The sequence below is a fragment of the Rhinolophus ferrumequinum genome, chromosome 21, assembly GCF_004115265.2.
Source record: "Rhinolophus ferrumequinum isolate MPI-CBG mRhiFer1 chromosome 21, mRhiFer1_v1.p, whole genome shotgun sequence".
In the NCBI taxonomy this organism is placed as follows: domain Eukaryota; kingdom Metazoa; phylum Chordata; class Mammalia; order Chiroptera; family Rhinolophidae; genus Rhinolophus; species Rhinolophus ferrumequinum.
In genome coordinates this window covers 12,976,304-12,995,583 of record NC_046304.1, presented here as the reverse complement: position 1 = coordinate 12,995,583, position 19,280 = coordinate 12,976,304, and the positions used below count along the sequence as shown (strand labels likewise).

The window sequence follows — 19,280 nt, the reverse complement described above, 5'->3', positions numbered from 1 at the left end:
GGATAATTAGGAAAAGAAGGGTAAAAGACTATTTTAGTTCCATTCAACTCCTTCTTTCCTGGCTTGTATTACAGGAGCAGACCACGTCCATTGGGATAGTCACTTTCTGAAGATAATATGTGATTGTCATAGAATATATAATGCTTTCCTCTTCTGTAACACAAGATGATCACCAGTATTCTTTTCAACATTCTGACTTTGTGACTTCTGAATGACTTTAATCTCAGAGGCTCAGTTTCTTCATCTGTAAATCGGGGATAGTATCAGCATCTATATAAATTGTTTAGAGGCTTAAATAAGCAATTGTGTGTTCCTCATTGATTTTACAAAAGGAAGCACTCTCCTTGAAGAGAATTATTGTGGGCAGAGAAGGGGAAACGCGTGTTTACTAGAATTAGTATTACCAGGATAATTAAAACAGAGAAGATCACTTTATTATTCAAGGTTAAGGTCCCATGGAACCAAATACTCTATCTTTCGCTCTCGTCGCTCCGGGCCTTTTTCACTTTGTACAGCGGAAGCTGCTTTCCCCGCCCTCAGGAAGTGAAAGCCTTCCCAAGCTCCCAGTGCTTGCTGGGAATTGCAGTCCTTTTACTAAAGGCTTTGGGTGGCCGTGAGGTCATCGGTGGTCGCCACGAGCCGCTAGCACGTGGCGGGAAGTGGCGGCGCGCTCCAGCTGTCTGCTCCCGGGAGCTGCAGCAGCTGCCCGCCCTGGCGCCTCGCGTTGCTGTGCCCTCCCGACATGCCCGAGGAGGCGGGCTTCCCGCCGGCCAAGAGATTCCGGCAGGGCTGTGGGCCTCCGAGCCGCGCGGGGTCCTGCCCTCCCACGAGGCGAGTGGTAATGCTGCTGAGTGCCGGCGGCGGTGGCGGAGGAGGAGGCCGGAGGCAGCAGCTGCCCCTGGCCCAGCCCTCGGCCAGCCCCTACCGTGAGGCTGTGGAGCTGCAGCGCCGGAGTCTGCCCATCTTCCAGGCGCGGGGGCAACTGTTGGCCCAGCTCCGAAACCTGGACAGCGCGGTCCTCATCGGTGAGTGGCCGCGCGGCCAGGTCCTCCCTTGCTCTCGGTTCCTGGCTCTGCGAGAGCAGTTTTTCTTAGGTGCCTCTCACCCTCTTTTATTTGTTTCCGCAACAAACCTGATCGCCTTTTACGTGGCTTGGCCCGGGGAAGGGCCTTGGAGGAGTCGGAGAGGCCCGCTCTGGAGGTTTTCACAATCCGGTGGGAGTGATCGACGTGTTAGGCAAAGACTCAGCCTCCCGTGTGAAAGGGTAGGGGCATACCGGAGACTCTGGGAGTTTAGAAGAGTGGATCTGAGCCAGTTTGGGAGGAGGCAGCGGGGAAGGTGGTGCCCAGGGGAGGCCGTTCTACGCCAAGGGGAGAGCCTGCTGCGCGACGGACAAAGTGGAGGCGAGAAACTGTCCGGTCTGATGAGAAGTAGTAGTTTCTGGTGCATAACTAAAACGCAGAGTTGTGGATTGGGAGCTGATTACAAGGGAGTTTGATTCCCAACGTTTAAGTCAGAGGAGCTCCTAAAGGACCGAGAGCATGAGCCGCCAATGAGAAGGAGACCCAGAAGAGCTGGTAGTCAAAGGAATAGAGTTATAAAAAGAGGAGAGTGAACGGATGCAGCAGTGAGGTCCAGTAATGAATATATGGACCCAAAATATGCTCACTGAATTTGGATGCGAGGTATTAATTGTGGATCCCATTGAGCGCTGTTTCAGCGGAGCTGTGGGGTAGGAGCTGTTTTGTCATTGGGCTGAAGACTATGTAGGAGGTGAGGGAATGAAGGCAGTGGGAGCAGGCTTCTGTTTTGAGAAGAAGGTGGGGGGCTGGGAGGAACTTGCAAGGAAGTATTCATAGGCTGAGCCAAAGAACTCAGTAGAGAGGGAGGCTGATGATGAAAAGTGGCACTAATAGAGCAGAGGTCAGGGGGCACAGGGAAGGGCTGCCCTTGGCAACAAAGGCTAGAAGCACAGTTGGTCTGGATTATAACAAAGGATGTCCAAGAAGCTGGGCACGTGGGGCTGGAGAAAGGAGATGAGAATGGATGGGATTGCAGAAAAGCTGGCAGGGGCAGGTCACATCTGAAGACTTCTCTTTTTCTATGAAATAGGTGCAGGAACTCTGCTGAGAGTAGGGGTTTCAGGGCCTCCAGGAGGCCTTTTGGGAGGATGGGAACAAAAGACAGGCTGCAAAAACAAAGAAAAGGACGGATGGTAGTGCTGGTGCCCAGGAGCACTTGGCCCCACGACAAACTTAGGTCTTTGTCTGCAGTTGGGTTATTTTGCTTTATCAATGCTCAGTTGCCTGGTGTAGGAGCGGAAAAGATGGATCGGAAGACATTGATCCACATCTGGAGTTTTGCCTGGTGGATTCAGCAGAAAGAGTGCAGAATAATCAAATTCTTTTTTTAAATTTTTTATTGGGAAACAGTGTGCTTTTTCCAGGACCCATCAGCTCCACATGAAGTCGTTTTCAGTCTAGTTGTGGAGGGCGCAGCTCGCTGGCCCCTGTGGGAAGCAACGGTAGATCTTGGTGTTATGAGCACTGAGCTCTAACCATTAGGCAAACCAGCCAGGCCCAGAATAATCAAATTCTTAGTCTGTGATTCTTGGCTAGGTCAGCAAGGATGAGCAGTTAGAGGGAAGCACATGGAAGAATAAAGAGACTGTAGGACTCGGTGAGGTTGGAGATGGTGTAGTGACAGCAAGGAGAGAAAGGATGCACAGGTTTACTGATTCTTTGTTCTAAGTAAGCACTGTTAAAGGAACCCACCAAGGTCGAAAATAACATTGAGTGCTTACTGTGTGCAGATGCTCATGTACCTGAAACAGACAGACACACCTTCTCTGCCCTCCAGGAGCTTCTGGGATTGGAGGAGCACAGAAACATTTAAATACTTCCGCACAATGTAGGATGGTCAGTGCTGGAAGAGAGCTGACCAAGGCAGTAGGGAGCACACTGGAGGCCACCGGTGCAGCCCCAGGGTCTAGCTCACCCTGTAGAGTTTGCCAGGCCGACATAGTGAGAACAGATGATACCGAGGGCGAAGGCAGAGGGTTTAAAGGAAGGCGGCAGGCTAGGGAATGGTGAGGAGTTTGTAATGGCTGCACTTCACTTCGTGTCAGAACATATAAATCTCATTTATTCTTTTGAATAGTACAACATTTTTATATTGCAGTTGTATTTCAGTTGATGTTTTTACTATACGTATTGTTGAACATTTATATTGTTTCCAGTTTTTTGCTGTCGTGAGCAAAGTTGAATGAAACATCTTTGAAGCTGCATCTTTATACACATCTTTAATTATTTCCTTAGACTCAATTCCTGCAAGTGGAATTGTGGATCAAAAAAAAAGGGTATAAACATTTTAAAGATTTTTCTAATATAATTTGGTCTCCTGACACACAATTCCAATTAACACTCTACCAGCAGTATTTGTGAATACCCATTTGCCTGTGGCTTTGCCAACTTAGAGTATTTTCTTTTATCTTTTCCTTCTGACTTTGACCCATTTGTTTGGTGAAATTTGTTTCAGTTTGCATTTAAATGAGACTTTTTTCTTTCGTAGGGGAAACTGGCTCTGGGAAGACAACTCAGATCCCTCAGTACCTCTATGAAGGGGGAATTAGCCGCCAGGGCATCATTGCTGTGACCCAGCCACGTCGAGTAGCTGCCATCTCTCTCGCTGCTAGAGTCTCAGATGAGAAGAGAACTGAACTTGGGAAGCTGGTACCTAATTTCCTCCTTTATGAACATTTCTTCTCCCCCCCTTTTATTTTTCTGAATAAGACATAGTGAGCTTCTTTTTTTTTTTTTTAATTGGGGAATATTGAGGAACAGTGTTTCTCCAGGGCCCATCAGCTCCAAGTCGTTGTCCTTCAATCTAGTTGTGGAGGGTGCAGCTCAGCTTCAAGTCCAGTCGCTGTTTTCAGTCTTTAGTTAAGAGCTTGCACTCTAACCAACTGAGCCATCCGGTCGCCCCATGAGCTTCTTTTTTGCCACAATTATTTCAACCTATCTCAGAGTTCTTAACCAGTTCCTAAGAAATCAAAGGGTCTGACAGGCTATCAATCCCATTTGCTTTGCTTTCAAATCTGTTGGCAGGTTGGCTAAATTAGCTGTTTTTCTTGAGCATTTTAAGCTTCAATAACCTCTGTTACATCTTTTATCTATACGTCTTTCTAGAAAAACTAAGCATTTTTCTATAGCATATATGTGGGTATTGAGAATGAATCCCAGAACTATACATAAGTCAAATTTATTTGTGTGTGTGTGTGTGTTTATACATTTCACTTAAAAACATCTTGGACATCTTTTCATATCTGTACCTAGTTTCACTTGAAACTATTAAGCTGTGGGTAGGAAGCTAGTTTTAAATTCTTTATAATGCTTATTATCATTGTATTAAAGTTATAGGTACATGTCCTTTGTCTGTGTCTGCCCCCAGACGGCCTGCTCCTGGGGGAGCAGGGCAGTGTCGGTGCTGGTCTTGTTTGCTGTTGGCACAGTGCTGGTTACATAGTGGGTGTTCATGAAGTGTTTGATGAGTGACTGATTTCTCTGTGCAGGTTGGCTATACAGTGCGCTTCGATGATGTCACCTCAGAAGACACCAGGATCAAGTTCCTGACAGATGGCATGCTTCTTCGTGAAGCAATTTCAGACTCCCTGCTTCGGAAGTACAGCTGTGTCATTTTGGATGAAGCCCACGAACGGACTATCCACACAGATGTGCTCTTTGGAGTGGTGAAAGCTGCACAGAAGAGGCGAAAGGAGCTGGGGAAGCTGCCTCTCAAAGTAGGTCCAGTGCGCTTAGGGAAAGAGGCCTGTATTTCTTCCTCAGCATGTTCTCCGTCACCCATTCTGCCTCAGTACTGTGGAGACAGTTAACCATGCCGGGAGTGACATAGTCCTCGTCATCCACGTCGAGGGCTTGGGAGGGACACAGAAAGGCCGTGGCAATGTCTGTTTCCCATCCTCCTCTTCATCTCCTACTAGGTGATTGTGATGTCAGCTACAATGGACGTGGACCTGTTCTCTCAGTATTTCAATGGCGCCCCCGTCCTCTACCTGGAGGGTCGGCAGCACCCCATCCAGATTTTTTACACCAAGCAGCCTCAGCACGATTACCTGCACGCTGCCCTCGTCTCAGTCTTCCAGATTCACCAGGTGAGGGGTGGGTGTGGCTCCTGCCACGGTCTGCTTTACCTTGCACTTGATAGAGTACTCAGCCTTGAAAAGAGAAGCTCCCGAAGGAAACCACTTGGTGAGCCATGTCACTGAGTAAAGAAGTCACTGAGCATGCCCAGGTGTTTATCCTTTTTTATGGTAGCTCTCATTTATTTTCTCTAAAAAAGAACACCTAATTTAAGTCTGACCGGTGTCTTCCCTCAGCTGATCCAGAATACTTTCCAGTGGCTCGCAAACCTTTTTTGATCATAACCCCCAGTAAGAAACACATTTTATGTTGCAACCCAGCACACAAATACACAATTGAAATGACTCTCATGAAACACTGTCTCCTTTACTACATGTGTTGTTTTCTGGTATTTTCTGCCTCATATTAAAAAAAAAAAAGTTGGTATTGAGCCAATAATGGATTCCAATTTAGTTTCCTTTTTAAAAATAAAACTATTAGAGAAATATTTCAAAATCTCTTCTCATTTTATTAAGCATTTACTTAAAAATTTGAGTGAGTACGTCACCTCATTTATGTTTAATTTGTATAAAATTGACTGTTTTTATCTTCCCGTTAGCTTTCTCAAGAAATCTAGAGGCAAACTTTTTAAAATTAATTTTTATTTTCATCTAAGTGGTGCATGTGTAGTTTGAAGTTTGAGTCAAGTAATTAATTCTCAAAGGCTCATAAAAAAACAGCAGTTGCTTTTCTTTCCCCATCCCAGATCCTGCTCTTTAGAGTAACCACTTTCTGTTTCCCCTGGATATTACTTTCATATTTCTAAAATAACCTGCTTGTATTGCTATTTGTTGACTTGTTGGCATTATATATTAATTTCTTACCATAGTAGATGAGGATTTAGAAATACCCCTCTCCTACCTTTTGTTTCTCTCCTTCATCCTCAATGTGGTTAGATCACAATGTTCTTTAAATCAAGTATCAGTATTTGCAATATTATGTCCCTACATTGCCAGTGGTGCACCATCCCAGTGCCATATTCCTTGTACTGTGCAGTTGTACAAATTTTCTGTGTATGTATGGCTAATTTTTTCCCAACTGTTCCATCATCTATCATATGCCAATCAGGAATGTTTATTATGTGTTCAAACATATTCCAGTTTTTCCCAGAGTCCTTTATGCTGCTCTTCTGTTCAGAACAGGTTGCTCTCCTGGGCCTCTGTGTAGCTGTCATACTGATTCTTCCCTTTGCCACCCTCCTGTGTTGAAAATCCCATTATGTCACCATGTGTCTTCCCAGCCTCCTGACTGCATCGGGTAGAGGAGGGGAGCTGGGGGGGGTTCAACCACACTCAGACTGAGCCAATTCCTAGGTTTTCACCCTCCCACAATCCACCGCTGCCTTGCACCCAAGTCCTGGTCTTTCTGGCTTCTCCAGGGAAAAGGGCACATCTCTTGTCACCATTCCCTTTAGCAGGCACCCAGATTGGACTTTCCTCTGCCCAGTCAAGTCATCCACCTCTGCCCCATCTCTTCCATCTTTCAAAACGGGTTGAAACTTCTGATCTATTTTTGTCTCGCGGTGTCTGTATCTTTCTGGGCTATGCCTTCACTGTTATCTCAACAGTATTTGGAGAAGAAGGTCAATCTTCCTTGTTTAACTGCCAAAAGCCAACTTGAGGTGAGGCTTTTTCATGAATGACGGCTGCAGGTACATGCAGGTTACATGGTGGCTTTGATGAGTCCTCCCATTGACGAAGTTTTGACTGTTTTAGATTTTACACTGTCTGTGTGCCTTTGAATATTTGTCCTATTAATACTGGGCTAAAAAAAGTACATATACACAAATTTCACTTAGTTACAAACATATATATTTATATATTTACATATATACATATACACACATAAAAATATATATATTTACACATATACATATACACACATATAATTATTATTACACATTTTTTTAAGTATTTTGCCATCAAGTACTTTACAAATATATCTGAACAGACTTCAAGGAACGATCAGGTGAATGGGTGTGTTTTTAACACTTGGACATTCCTTCCTTTGCAAGGTGAAGCATTTCTATTAATGCCTAGTAATCCCACTTCACCTTTTTTATAGGAAGCCCCTTCTTCTCAGGACATCCTAGTATTCCTCACGGGTCAGGAGGAGATTGAAGCAATGAGCAAGACCTGCCGAGACATTGCGAAGCACCTCCCAGACGGCTGCCCTTCCATGCTGGTCCTTCCTCTGTATGCCTCCCTGCCCTATTCCCAGCAGCTCCGAGTCTTCCAGGGGGCCCCAAAGGTGAGCGCACCACCTCCTCTGTCCAGCCCCATCCCTGGGCACGCAGACGGATCCACCAGTGGGGCCTGTAGGTGTGCCTGTCACCAGACTCCAGATGAGGTGTGTGGGACGGGATGCTCAGGCACCCGATACAGTAGCTGAAAAGCTGCAGGAATATAACGTGTAGCTACACATACAGTTTTGTGGTGGTAAGAACGGGGAAACGGTTGTCGGGATGAGGGAGAGTGCAAAGGCAAACGATGAAGGGTAAATGAGTGATGCTTCTAAGGTCCAACGTAACAAGCCGCATTTGTCCGTAATACCACTTATTGGGTGCCCATGCTGTGCCAGGCACTGTGCTAACATTTTACGCGCACTGTCTCTTATCCTTTCAAGAACTGGCAAGGTAGGTTATGATTTTATAAACATTGAGGCGCAGAGAAATGAAGTAGCAATTGCTCCAGGGGCACAGAGTAAGTAACTGGCAGAGCCAGGGTCCCAATCCACATCTACCTAATTCTGAATCTGTGCCTGTTCGCTACATCTCATCACCCCAAAATAAGCTTTGAAGACTGGAATATCCCTCCTTCCCCGACCCAGTTTAATGACTGACCATCAATATTAACAGCTGTCTTTAATAGCAAAGTCATCTTTTCTTGATCATGATTACATTGTGAAAATTAATGGTAAGGAATATATTTTAAAACTTCTGAATCATATGTGTGTCATACGGCTTTTTGGTTTTCTTCCTCCTTTTAGGGCTATCGCAAAGTGATCATTTCAACCAACATCGCTGAAACCTCCATAACCATTACAGGAATAAAATATGTAGTTGACACGGGCATGGTTAAAGCAAAGAAGTATAACCCTGGTGAGAATTTGTAGATCATGAATGTCTCTTCTGTGTGTAGTGAGCCACCACTGAGTTTCCTGTAGTCCTAGTTTGCCCCAAATGAGCATTTCATGTTTGTAACTAAGTGAGATTTGGGTGGCAGGCACCAAAAGTGAGACAGTCCAGAAGCCAGGCCAGAAAGGAGACTTGAGGCAGGTATGTGAGACAAGAAAGCAGGGCAGAAAGAGAAGCCTGGATTTAAAGAGAAACCTGGGGACAGAGTCTCAGGAACCTGGGCAGAGGGTCTGAAATCCCATCAAAAGTTGGGTGAGATTGATGGCCCTGGGCCAGGGACAGCCTGATACCACATCAGAGGCTCTCATCCGAAGTACTGTTTGAAGATGGCTGGTTTGGGCACCAGGTTTCCTAAGATTCCCTGGGCTTGGACGAGGCTCTCGCTGTGTCCTGAGGATGAGCAGTGAGAAACTGACTGGAGTCATTTTTCTGCGTGTCTGTTGTACACCTTGCTTTATTCTACAGAGGATTTGAGGCAGCTGAAATGATCACTCCAGAATATTTCATGGAAATGCACTGCTGAGCTGCTGACTTTCACATGTGTATCTCTTGGGGATAACATGTGAAAGAGCTTGGTTCCTCAGTGCCTGGCACAGAGTACACCTTCATCAAGAAAATTAGCCTCGTTTACTCCAAGGAGTAACAACATCACGGTGTCTCTCTTAGAGGTGGGAGTGAGGATATAGCACACAAGGGACTGGAGGCATTTCATTTCCGAATCATTGATTGATGGGTGACCAACCATCCTAGTTTGCCTGAGACCGTCCCGGTTTTGTCACTGAAAGTCGCAAATCCTGGGCCAACTGGGGTGGTTGTCACCCTGTGATCTAAGCCAGACCTTTAAAATGTATTCTTCTAGCCCCCTGCTATGAATGAGCATGAGGCTTTTCTGATATTTCAGTAACAGATTTCACAGAGTGTCCACTGCAGAAAAGTCTGGTGTTGTGCTTTCCAATTCAGCCTTGAGTTTTTCTAGACTCGTGTCTTACAGAAAGGATCACTGCTGTTCTAAAGAATGCTTCTTTTTGTCCACACTGTCGAAACAGTTTGTGTGAAGCACTAATGTGGGCCATTCTCCCTCCAGACAGTGGCCTGGAGGTGTTAGCTGTGCAGCGGGTGTCAAAGACCCAGGCCTGGCAACGCACAGGCAGGGCCGGCAGAGAGGACAGTGGGATCTGCTACCGACTCTACACAGAGGATGAGTTTGAAAAGTTTGAGAAGATGACCGTGCCAGAGATCCAAAGGTAGGCCTGAGGTGCTCCTACCCCCCTGCCACGTGTGCCCACGTCGCCCTTTCCTGCTTGCTCGTGTCTTCCCAGAGCTGCAGTTCTCACTAACACTCCTCAGTGGACCGTTCTGGCTCACTGGCTGGAGGATCAGGGAGAATGCACAGCCCGAGTCTCTCACTATTCGTAGGTGTAACCTGGCGAGTGTGATGCTGCAGCTCCTAGCAATGAAAGTCCCCAACGTGCTCACCTTTGACTTCATGTCCAGACCGTCCCCAGGTGAGTGTAATCTGCAGTGGGGTAGGTGAACCAGTAGACAAACAGCAGCAAATGGACTCTCCAAAAAAATGTTTTAGAGGTCTCCTTTTGTGCTTTGGTGGAGAACAACATTAATTATTAGAGGGGCATCTCAGAATCGTGAAGCATAGATTCTGTGCCATCGGCGCCAGCCCAGGGCAGAAACAATGGCTTCCTATAGGGACTCATTCGGTTCCACAGCCACAGGAACCAGTGAAGGTAGTCGAGGGGGACCTGTGGGTTACGCAGAAACCTGATGGAATTCTACTTCTGCCAACAAAAGGACTGAAAAGATCAAGCTTCTTTGCTTTTCACTGGCATTTGATTGGTTGCTGCCCTTCACTGGTAATCTCCATGGAGGAAGAAAAGTAATGGGGATTTTTAATAACAGCTTTAGTGCTCGGCATCTCTTCATTACATCATTTTCCTTTATTTTCTCTCCCTTTTTAAGTGAAGAAATGCAACTGATTAAAAATAAATAAATAAATAAAATAGTCCCCATCAAGGGTCCCACCCCTGATCTTCAGGTTCTTAGTTTCTGGTCCCTAAGCAACCACTGTGACCATTTTCTAGTTGTCTTCTAGAGACTCTCTATGCATATGCAAGTATATATAGTCTCTTTTAAAATACAAATAGCAATACACCTTGTGCACTGTTGTACCCTTTATTTTTTATTTTCTTCCCAGTTTTATTGAGATATTATTGACATATATCACTGTATAAGTTTAAGGTGAACAGCACAATGATTTGCCTTACATATGTTGTGCGATGATTTCTGCTATATTAAGTTGGCGTCCATCATCTCATAGACACAATAAAACAGAGAAAGCAAAAAAAGAAGAAAAAAATGTAGTTTTTCCTTTCGTTGCTAAATTCCTACACACAAACGAGGAACATACATGTAGGTAGAAGTAGTAAAACCAACACCTGTACACCCCTTACCAGCACCCTTACAGCACCCTGGACCCCTCCCTGCCACCCTCACTTCCTCCCCATTCCCTTGAGGTAACCGCCCTCCCACATTTTGTTTGTAGTTCTCGTTTTTCTATAATGTTTTATTCTGTGTGTGTGTTTCCCTAAACAATGTATTGTTTCAATCTGCACATATATGTATGTATCAGTTCTTCAATAACCTTCCCTTTTCCTTCATCATGTTTTGTTAGGTTTATTTGTGTTGATACATTTTACCACAGAATACTATTCCATTTTATGCATAAAGCAAAAAATGCACGTAGCTATTCTATTGATTGAGACATGGCGCATTGCTTTGTGTATCTAATAGGTCTTTCAGATCATTTCCTCTCATTATGTACATATATTATTACATCTTAGAAATGCTTTTTTATTCTCTAATAGGCAACGAATTTATATGATTCCAAATTCAAAACGTATAAAAGAGTGAATAGTAAATAGTGTCCTTCTCACCAGGAACCCGTGAGGCACTGGTATTTGCATCGTGTGTGTGCTTCTGGAGATAAAGGTCCCCGCACAATGTACGAGCATGTCTGTGGGTGAAGTTCTTACATGTAACATTGCTGGGTTTAAAATTTACATGCATATCGCCAAATTACAGATCCGTCTTTAAAGGGAATGGAACTGAAGACAGTGGTGTCATTAACTGCTTTGAAAGTGTGTCCTGGGGACAGCTATGGTTGTGATCTTTGGTGTGGTTTGATCAATTGTAGAATTATGAGAAGCTCCCAGAAATACTGAAGTAGCTACAACTTCTTTTTTGGATTTTTGGCTCCTTTTTATGTCTCTGTTTCTTTAGATCACGTTCAGGCGGCCATTGCCCAACTGGACCTGTTAGGTGCTCTTGAACATAAGGATGACCAGCTTACCCTGACTCCAATTGGAAGAAAGATGGCAGCATTTCCTTTAGAACCCAAATTTGCCAAAGTAAATGATACCCTCTCCTCAGCCCCCTTTCTGTACAGTAGAGGTTAGCCATCCCAAAGTGGGCTCCTGAACCCAGTGCTTCTAGATTAATCTTCACTTTTTTTCCTAAATAGTTATCAACCCCTACTTTGTGCCTAACACTGACTTCTGTTCTGTGTGGGATTCAAACTCACATTAAGTCATGAGCCCTACCCACAGGCAACTTGGAATCCTGCGGGGAAGGCAGTTATCCGTTTTACAAAAAAGTAAAATAACACATAGTCGTGGTTTTAGAAACACCTGCCCTTTAAACACCTTAGAAGGGAAGCTGCAAGAGCAATATACAGAAATAGGAAGAATCTTGGTTTACACAGTATTAAATTTTGATTTGCAGACCATCCTCCTGTCCCCCAAATTCCACTGTACAGAGGAGATACTGACCATTGTCTCCCTGCTGTCTGTGGACAGTGTTCTCTACAACCCCCCCTCCCGGCGGGATGAAGTGCAGGGCGTCCGGAAGAAGTTCATATCCAGCGAGGGCGATCACATTACCCTGCTCAATATCTACCGGACCTTCAAAAACGTAGGAGGAAATAAGGTGAGCCTTCTTTCATTCCTTTTCTCAAATGAGCCCTCCTTTCGGGCAGGTGCTTCGAGTGGAACTTCCTTTTTGGCTGAATCATCTAAAGCAGGGGTGTCCAAACTGCGGCCCATGATCCATTTTTAATTGGCCCGCAGCAAATTCCAAAAATATATTTAGTTTACGTAAATAAACCAGGTGAGGCAATACGTACTTCACCTCGAGTGAGTGGCCCGGCTGTTTGTGTATTTTACCAAATATGGCCCTTGGTGAAAAACGTTAAAAAAATGTTTGGACACCCCTGATCTAGAGCCACCCAAAGAATGCCAGATGTCATTTCAGAAACATCTGCATATAGGAACAGTCCCAGGGAAGAAATGTAATTCCTGCCTTTCTCTCTGCTTGTGTTTAACTCGTACTTGATGTAAGCAAGTTAATTAAGTATTTAGTTACCCACTTTCTTAGCTACCAAATGGATTTTTCCCCCCACCTGCCCCTAACTTTCTTCATAGTAGTTTTTGTTTGTATGATATTTCAGTTCCTTGGACCAAGGTGGAAAATGGCAGTATGTTGTTTCATTTATCAGTACAGTCAGTAATTGTGCCATTGTGTACATGCTTTAACTTTGTCTGCTTTTTAATATAAATTATCTTTAAAAAAAAAAACAAAAAAAAAGCTACCACCCACTTTTAGCAGTTGTGAACCTTTTGCTATATTTGCCTCAAATTAGTTTTTAATTTTTTTTGTTTTTGTTTTTATTGGGGAATACTGGGGAACGGTGTGTTTTTCCAGGACCCATCAGCTCCCAGTCAAGTCATTGTTTTCAGTCTAGTTGAGGAGGGCTCAGCTCACTGGCCCATGTGTTATCGAACTGGCGACCTTGGTGTTATGAGCACTGTGCTCTAATCAACTGAGCCAACCAGCCACCCTCTGTTTTTAAGGAAATGAAATGCTGTAGATTTTACACTGCAACAGCCCTGCTCTGCTCCTGTCCTAGTCCTTCCTCTCTACGTAACCACTGTCCCGAAGCTGGCGTGTGTTCCCATGGGTGACAGCATACTTTCACTTCCTATCTGTGAACAGTACATACTGTCCATGTTTTCTTACACTGTCCTTTCGCAGCTTGTTTCCACTTCCAGCCCAGCAGTGTACAGGTCTCCTTGTGCACAGTGGGGAGACTTTCTCTGGGGTCAACACCTAGGAATGGACCTGATGGTCTTGGGGTAGCTGCATCCAGCCTTACCTGGCTGCTATCTGGCTCCCCAAAGTTGTCAGCACCTCTTTATACTCCCCATAGTAATGTATAGAGTTTCCATTTCCACCGTCCTCTCCAACTCTTAGCTCAATTTACTTTAAGTTTTCCCAGGTTGGTGGATGTGAAATAGTATCTCAGCTATTTAAACTACTTTGCCTTGATTCCTCACGAGACTGAGAATCTTTATATAAGTTTATTGGTCACTATTCTTTTCTAGTTAATCTTCTGTGAGTTGTCTGTTCACATCCTTTGTTCATTTTCTATTAGATTGTTGGTCTTTTTCTTATTGATTTATAGGGTTTTTTTTAAATATATTCTGGAGGTACTTATACTTACGGGGTGTAGTGATACAAACATCTCAGTCTGTAGCTTTCTTCATGGTGACTTAAGAAAATTTTTAGTTTAAATGATTAATATTTTTTCTTATGCTTCATGCTTCTTGATATAAAGATATTTTCTTGTATTTATTTTTGGAAACTGAAGTTTTGTAGCTGAATTCAGCTACGTTCTAAAAATTATGTTATTTTCCCTATAGAAATGAGAGGATTGTGATAGCTCTTTCTCTCCTGCTCAGGACTGGTGCAAGGAGAATTTTGTCAACAGCAAGAATATGATGCTAGTAGCTGAAGTCAGAGCACAGCTGAGGGACATCTGTCTAAAGGTATTCTTTCTTCCTGGTTGTTCTTCGGGGACTAAGCTGTCACTCTTTTCTAGGTGAAAAAATTTTAATAGCTTATTACTAGTAATTACAAAAGAAGCTCTTGTTTTAGGGAAATTTTAAACTAAGGAAGAAAGTAAAAATTACCATAATTACACCCCTCAGCATTTTGGTCTAATTCCTCACAGACCTGTTTTTAAGTGTAGATACATTGTATATATAATTTATATTCAGCTTCTATAAACTTTAAAAGTATTGTCAAATATTATTAGGATTCTTCCTAAGATTCTTTTTAGTAGAAATGTTTAGTTTTTCAGATTACAAAAGCAGTGCATAATTGTTACAAATTGATACAATACAAAAAATAATAATACATAATGCAGAAAGTTTCAAAGAAGTATCCATAATACTGCCCTCCAAAGACAAACCACTGTTAATAGTCTGGTGTAGATCCCTCTAGAATTTTTTCGTGTGTGTGTGTGTGTGTGTGTGTGTGTGTGTGTGTGTGTGTGTATGTACATATACATCGATACACACATAAAATTTTCTTTTTGAAACAAATATGATACACATTTTGTTTTGCAACTTGCTTTTCTCCACTTGGTAGACTTCTTGAATACTTAGTGTGCGTGGGCTGTCTTTCAATGTCTGTATGTGTCTGAATTTTTTTAGTGACTTCATAGCATTTCATTGTATCCACATTTTACTTAACCAAGCCCCTAATGGTGGTTATTTAGATTATGTTGTAATGATATGTTGTGGCTTGGGATCGCTTCTTCGCCTTTTGGCTAAGATCAAGTGTTTGTGGCTTGGTGTACATAGAATGAATGATGAATTCATGGATGGTGGATTTAGGTCTTGATAGTTATTGCCAAATCATCTACTAATAAGTTTTCTATTAGCTTGTATTCCCTTTTAGAGTAACATCACGTTTTAAAGTCCTCTCATGTGTCTGTGTATTGATTGTATGACACTCCACGTTTTACCTCAGAGGTAGGGGAGAGGAGTAGTTTACATAAGCATGTGCTGTTGGACCTGGAAGTGCCCACTCTTTGCGGTCACAACAACGCTGTGGTGGGTGTCTGTGCCTCAGGCCTCGTCTGAGACTGCCCCTCCCTGCAGACATCTGCATGTCCCTGAGAGCGAGCTCTTGCCTGTTGTCAGCCTGTTAATACTAAAGCTATTTCTTTTCATAGTAGCCTGTTGTGTTCTGAATTTTACTCATTTTTCCAAATGCCTCTTGCACTTGAACAGTTTTCCTGCCAGAACACCTCTTGGCTTCATGAGTTTTCTCAGCTTATGAATGACAGTAGAAATGGTGTTCCTCTATTAGTTCTGACTTAGGACGCTTTAGTGGCTGACCGCTATATACCAGACACAGGTCTCGGTCCTGGGGTTTTACAGATCTGCCTAAGGCTAAGTATCTTACAGAACAATCCAGAGGGCAATCTGACATATACATACGAATAAGTGATGTGAGGAGCCGATAATGATAATTGCCTTTGTTTATGAAATACGGCACCCTAAACACTTTTCATGTATTGCCTTACTTGATATCCTCACTTCACTCCTATAAGGTTGATTCTGTTATTTCTCCCATTTTACAGATGAGGAAACTAGAGCCTAAGGAAGTTAAGTAATTTGTCCCAAATCTCACAGCCAGGGAGGGTGGAGCTGGCAGTCTGGAAGGTGAGAACGCGACGTAGCTGTAGGACTCTGGGCTTCCTGGAGGTGGTGGCACTGAGCTTATCCTGACAGATGAGGCGATAGTGTCTTCATCCAAGAACAGAACCCCTTGAGCCACCTTAAAGGGAAAAGGTGGGTAGGGGATAAAGAGGTGTCTCTGGGAACCAATGGGCAGGAAATAATCCAGCCTTCAGGGACTGGAATGAAGAACCAGAAAAGGCTGTCAGGAGCCAGGGCAGCTTTCTCTATGTCTGGAGCCATGGCCTCTAGTTGGCTGCTCTCTGCATACCTCCTTCCCCCTTCTCACCTTCTACCTCAGACTCCTTGCCCCAGCCTTTCACTCAGGAGACTAACGGGCTTGGTCAGATTTCCCATGTTCAGATTCCAAATGCCTGGAAGAGAGAAGCTCGCCCAGCGTGGGTCAGGCAAGTGCCTGCCACTGGTCGGTTCAGCTGTGACCTGGGGTGTAAGGTGACACGACCTGCTCAGGACACTGACTGACGGCTGACACCTCCACTGTGGGGCTGAGGGGCGTCTGTCTGAGGAGTGGCCGGCGAAGGCCCTCTGCCTGGGGAGAAGGCAGTTGATTGCGGAGGACCTCCGCGTGTTGAGGCGGCCTCATTCACGGCTTCGCAGTGGGCAGCTTGCCTTGCGTTGCCAGAGCGGGAGGGACGCGGAAGGTGTTTGAGTGGATGAGGAGTGGTTCGAGTTGCGCTAGAGGAAGATGAATGTGGCGGCAGTGTATGAAATGGGTCGGAGTGAGGAGATGAGGAAGGAAGTGGTCAGAGGGAAGGGCCTTTCCTTCCCGGGACGTCCTGGACGTTTCCGTGGGGGGCTGAGGACTGGCTCATAACCTGTCCGTGGTCTGGCACCTCGAGACCCTCTTGGCCCGCACTCTCCCAGGCTGCGATTTTCCTATTTTCAGTCCACTCTCCTTCAACCCGGCCCTTCCTCGCCCTGCTGATGGCGGAGGCAGGTGAGGAACCCCGCCGAATGGCAGCATCCACCTTGTCAGGCTTGCAGTGGGGGCTGCCTTTTAGCTACAGGTGTTCCGAATACCGTGCCGTGCTGAGCGGTATCTGTTTGGGGTCTCTTCCACTTCTCGCTTCCTCCTGAAACAGATGTCGATGCCCACCGTGTCGTGCCGAGGAGACATGGAGAGCGTCCGCCGCTGCCTGGCTCACAGCCTCTTCATGAGCAGCGCGGAGCTGCAGCTGGACGGCACCTACGCCACCACCGACACCCACCAGCCGGTGGCCATCCACCCCTCGTCCGTCCTCTTCCACTGTAAGCCCGCCTGCGTGGTGTACACGGAGCTGCTGCGCACCAACAAGTGCTACATGCGGGACCTCTGCGTGGTGGACGCCCAGTGGCTGTGTGACGCCGCCCCCGAGTACTTCCGCCGGAAGCTGAGAACCGCCAGAAACTGAGCCGCCGAGCCGCTGGCGGCGCTGCTGGGGCCTGGAGCTGGGACCTGGAGCTGGGACCGCAGCCGTCCTGTCCTCGCCCCTGGCTTCCAGCGTGGCGCCTGGGGAAGCGGCTGGTTCTAATGCAGCGGGCCGTGCCCGGCTCCAGGAGCTTGCAAGCATCTTTGTTTAACCTCTTAGGACGGAACCGTGTAGACATCTACCTACCATTTATACCTTTGAGATGTCGGAATTATGCTTTCGGTTCTTGCTGGGCGATGTAGTTAACTTCTGAGCCTCAGTTTCCTCATCTGCCACGTGGGGGTAATAATACTACTTGTAAGGTTGGTGTCATGAGGTTTAGAGAAAATGAAAGTATCCCTTTCATTTCACATCAGCGCTGTGCCTGGCGCGCAGTGAACGTGCATGAGGTATTATTCCTTTTTACATAATGTGAATGGAGTACAACAGAATCCCGAGTTCTCGTCACTAAGGGGGACTTTCTGGGAGGGGACCATAGGCGGTCACAGAGCTCTGATGTTGTCCTTCGATCTATTTTAATGTCTAGCTGTATGAAGTTTTTAAATAGAAAACATCGGAGATTGGCATCTGCAGAAATTTCAGGAGGGAGGGGCTGTTGCCTCTTACCTGTGGGCTGGCCGCCGCTGTTGAGCCTCCTGCCCAGTGTGTGGACTCCTGCCTCCAAGCAGAGAACAACAGTACAGGAGAGCTCGCAGGTTCCTGAGCGGTGCCCCCTTGCCCGTGGTGCCTCTGTGGCACATGTCCCCATCCGTGCTTTCAGGACCCGTGGAAGTTTCCCAGGTGAGGGTTGCTTTGTATTTTTTAAATCGTGATGGCTTCCAGCATAGCCAGTTGCCATTTTCTCTGTCACTGGGTCCATGTAAATATGTGAGCATAAGGAATGGCTCCGTGCTATACTTCAACTATTTCTTTCCTGTCAGAGCCCCTGCTCAGCTATTGGGGTGGGTGGAGGGGAGAGACGAAGGGTCAGTGAGAACCCAGACAGCATTAGCGCAGCTCGTCCCATCCACCTCATCTGGTGTTTATATTCTTAGATCTTATTTATTTTCTATGATCTCTTTTTCTTCTTTGGGACTTGGGGACAACTTGCCTTTGCTACTTCCTAACCGTGCCAGTCACTCCTCTCTAACCCTGTTTCTACTTTTCTCAGAGGGAATTAGGTCTTCACAGTCTTTCTGTTCTCATTTTGAGAAAGGAAAAGACACTAAAGGTTCTTCTTGGCTGTTTAATTATCGAAAGCAAATGATTTTTCCCCTGATAATGTTTTGCCCTAGAAGAATCCAAGACTTAGCCCTTTTATTGTGCTTAATTGGTCTAAACACATGTGTGCAGTATTTTGGTCATTACTTAAAGTGAACCATGCAGTTTATAGGCAGGGGGCTAAACTGAGAGACTCTTCAGCGACAATGGATGGTCTCTTCACTCTGGATCCATTGAACTCTTCTCCAAGACCATAGCCTGCTGGAGCTCATTTTGGGTCTCATCTGTTCATGCTTGTGTATGTTAAGCCTGGCTCAGGCTTTCGAGCAGTAGCCGTGGCCCTGAGAAGTCAAGCTTTCATCTAGTGTTCAGGGCTGTATGGGCACTTGTGATTTAATTATATTAGGAACAGTTACGTTTAGGCTAAAGAGGATTCCACAGATCCTATATACCCTGTCTTATTGAATGCTTAGACTTAGCTGGCTCTTCCTCAGATTGACTTGTTTTTACTGTTGCAAAAGGTTTTTAAAGTGTGTTTTTCTCATTTATTTAATAGAGGCCTAGGATGTTTAGCCTGACTGGGTAAAAGAAAATATTTTTAATAAAACATTCATCATGCTGGTAAAAAATAGGGAGTGGGCTGATTTATCATGTTCCTCAGCCAATTCTCTATGGAGAGGTGTTCTCTGGGGCAAATAAAACTTAGAATAATTTGTGT

The 19,280-nt window shown here is 45.1% G+C and overlaps 1 protein-coding gene across 1 annotated transcript; it reads left to right on the top strand.

Moving 5' to 3' along the window:
- The first annotated feature begins 325 nt into the window (after positions 1-325).
- Positions 326-17,559, top strand: DHX33 (DEAH-box helicase 33). Its single transcript, XM_033089561.1, has 12 exons — positions 326-1,025; positions 3,571-3,731; positions 4,571-4,798; positions 5,000-5,170; positions 7,263-7,448; positions 8,187-8,298; positions 9,419-9,578; positions 9,751-9,839; positions 11,629-11,756; positions 12,130-12,333; positions 14,145-14,231; positions 17,036-17,559. The coding sequence occupies exons 1-12, from the start codon at positions 743-745 to the stop codon at positions 17,342-17,344; spliced, it is 2,118 nt and encodes a 705-aa protein (XP_032945452.1). The 5' UTR covers positions 326-742; the 3' UTR covers positions 17,345-17,559.
- Positions 17,560-19,280: the final 1,721 nt, after the last annotated feature.

Bases quoted from the DNA above. Each gene is read 5' to 3' on its own strand.
- DHX33 (XM_033089561.1), top strand. From the start codon at position 743: ATGCCCGAGGAGGCGGGCTTCCCGCCGGCCAAGAGATTCCGGCAGGGC. The intron at 1,026-3,570 runs GTGAGTGGCCGC...TTTCTTTCGTAG, and splicing joins GGACAGCGCGGTCCTCATCG to GGGAAACTGGCTCTGGGAAG. The intron at 11,757-12,129 runs GTAAATGATACC...TTTGATTTGCAG, and splicing joins TAGAACCCAAATTTGCCAAA to ACCATCCTCCTGTCCCCCAA.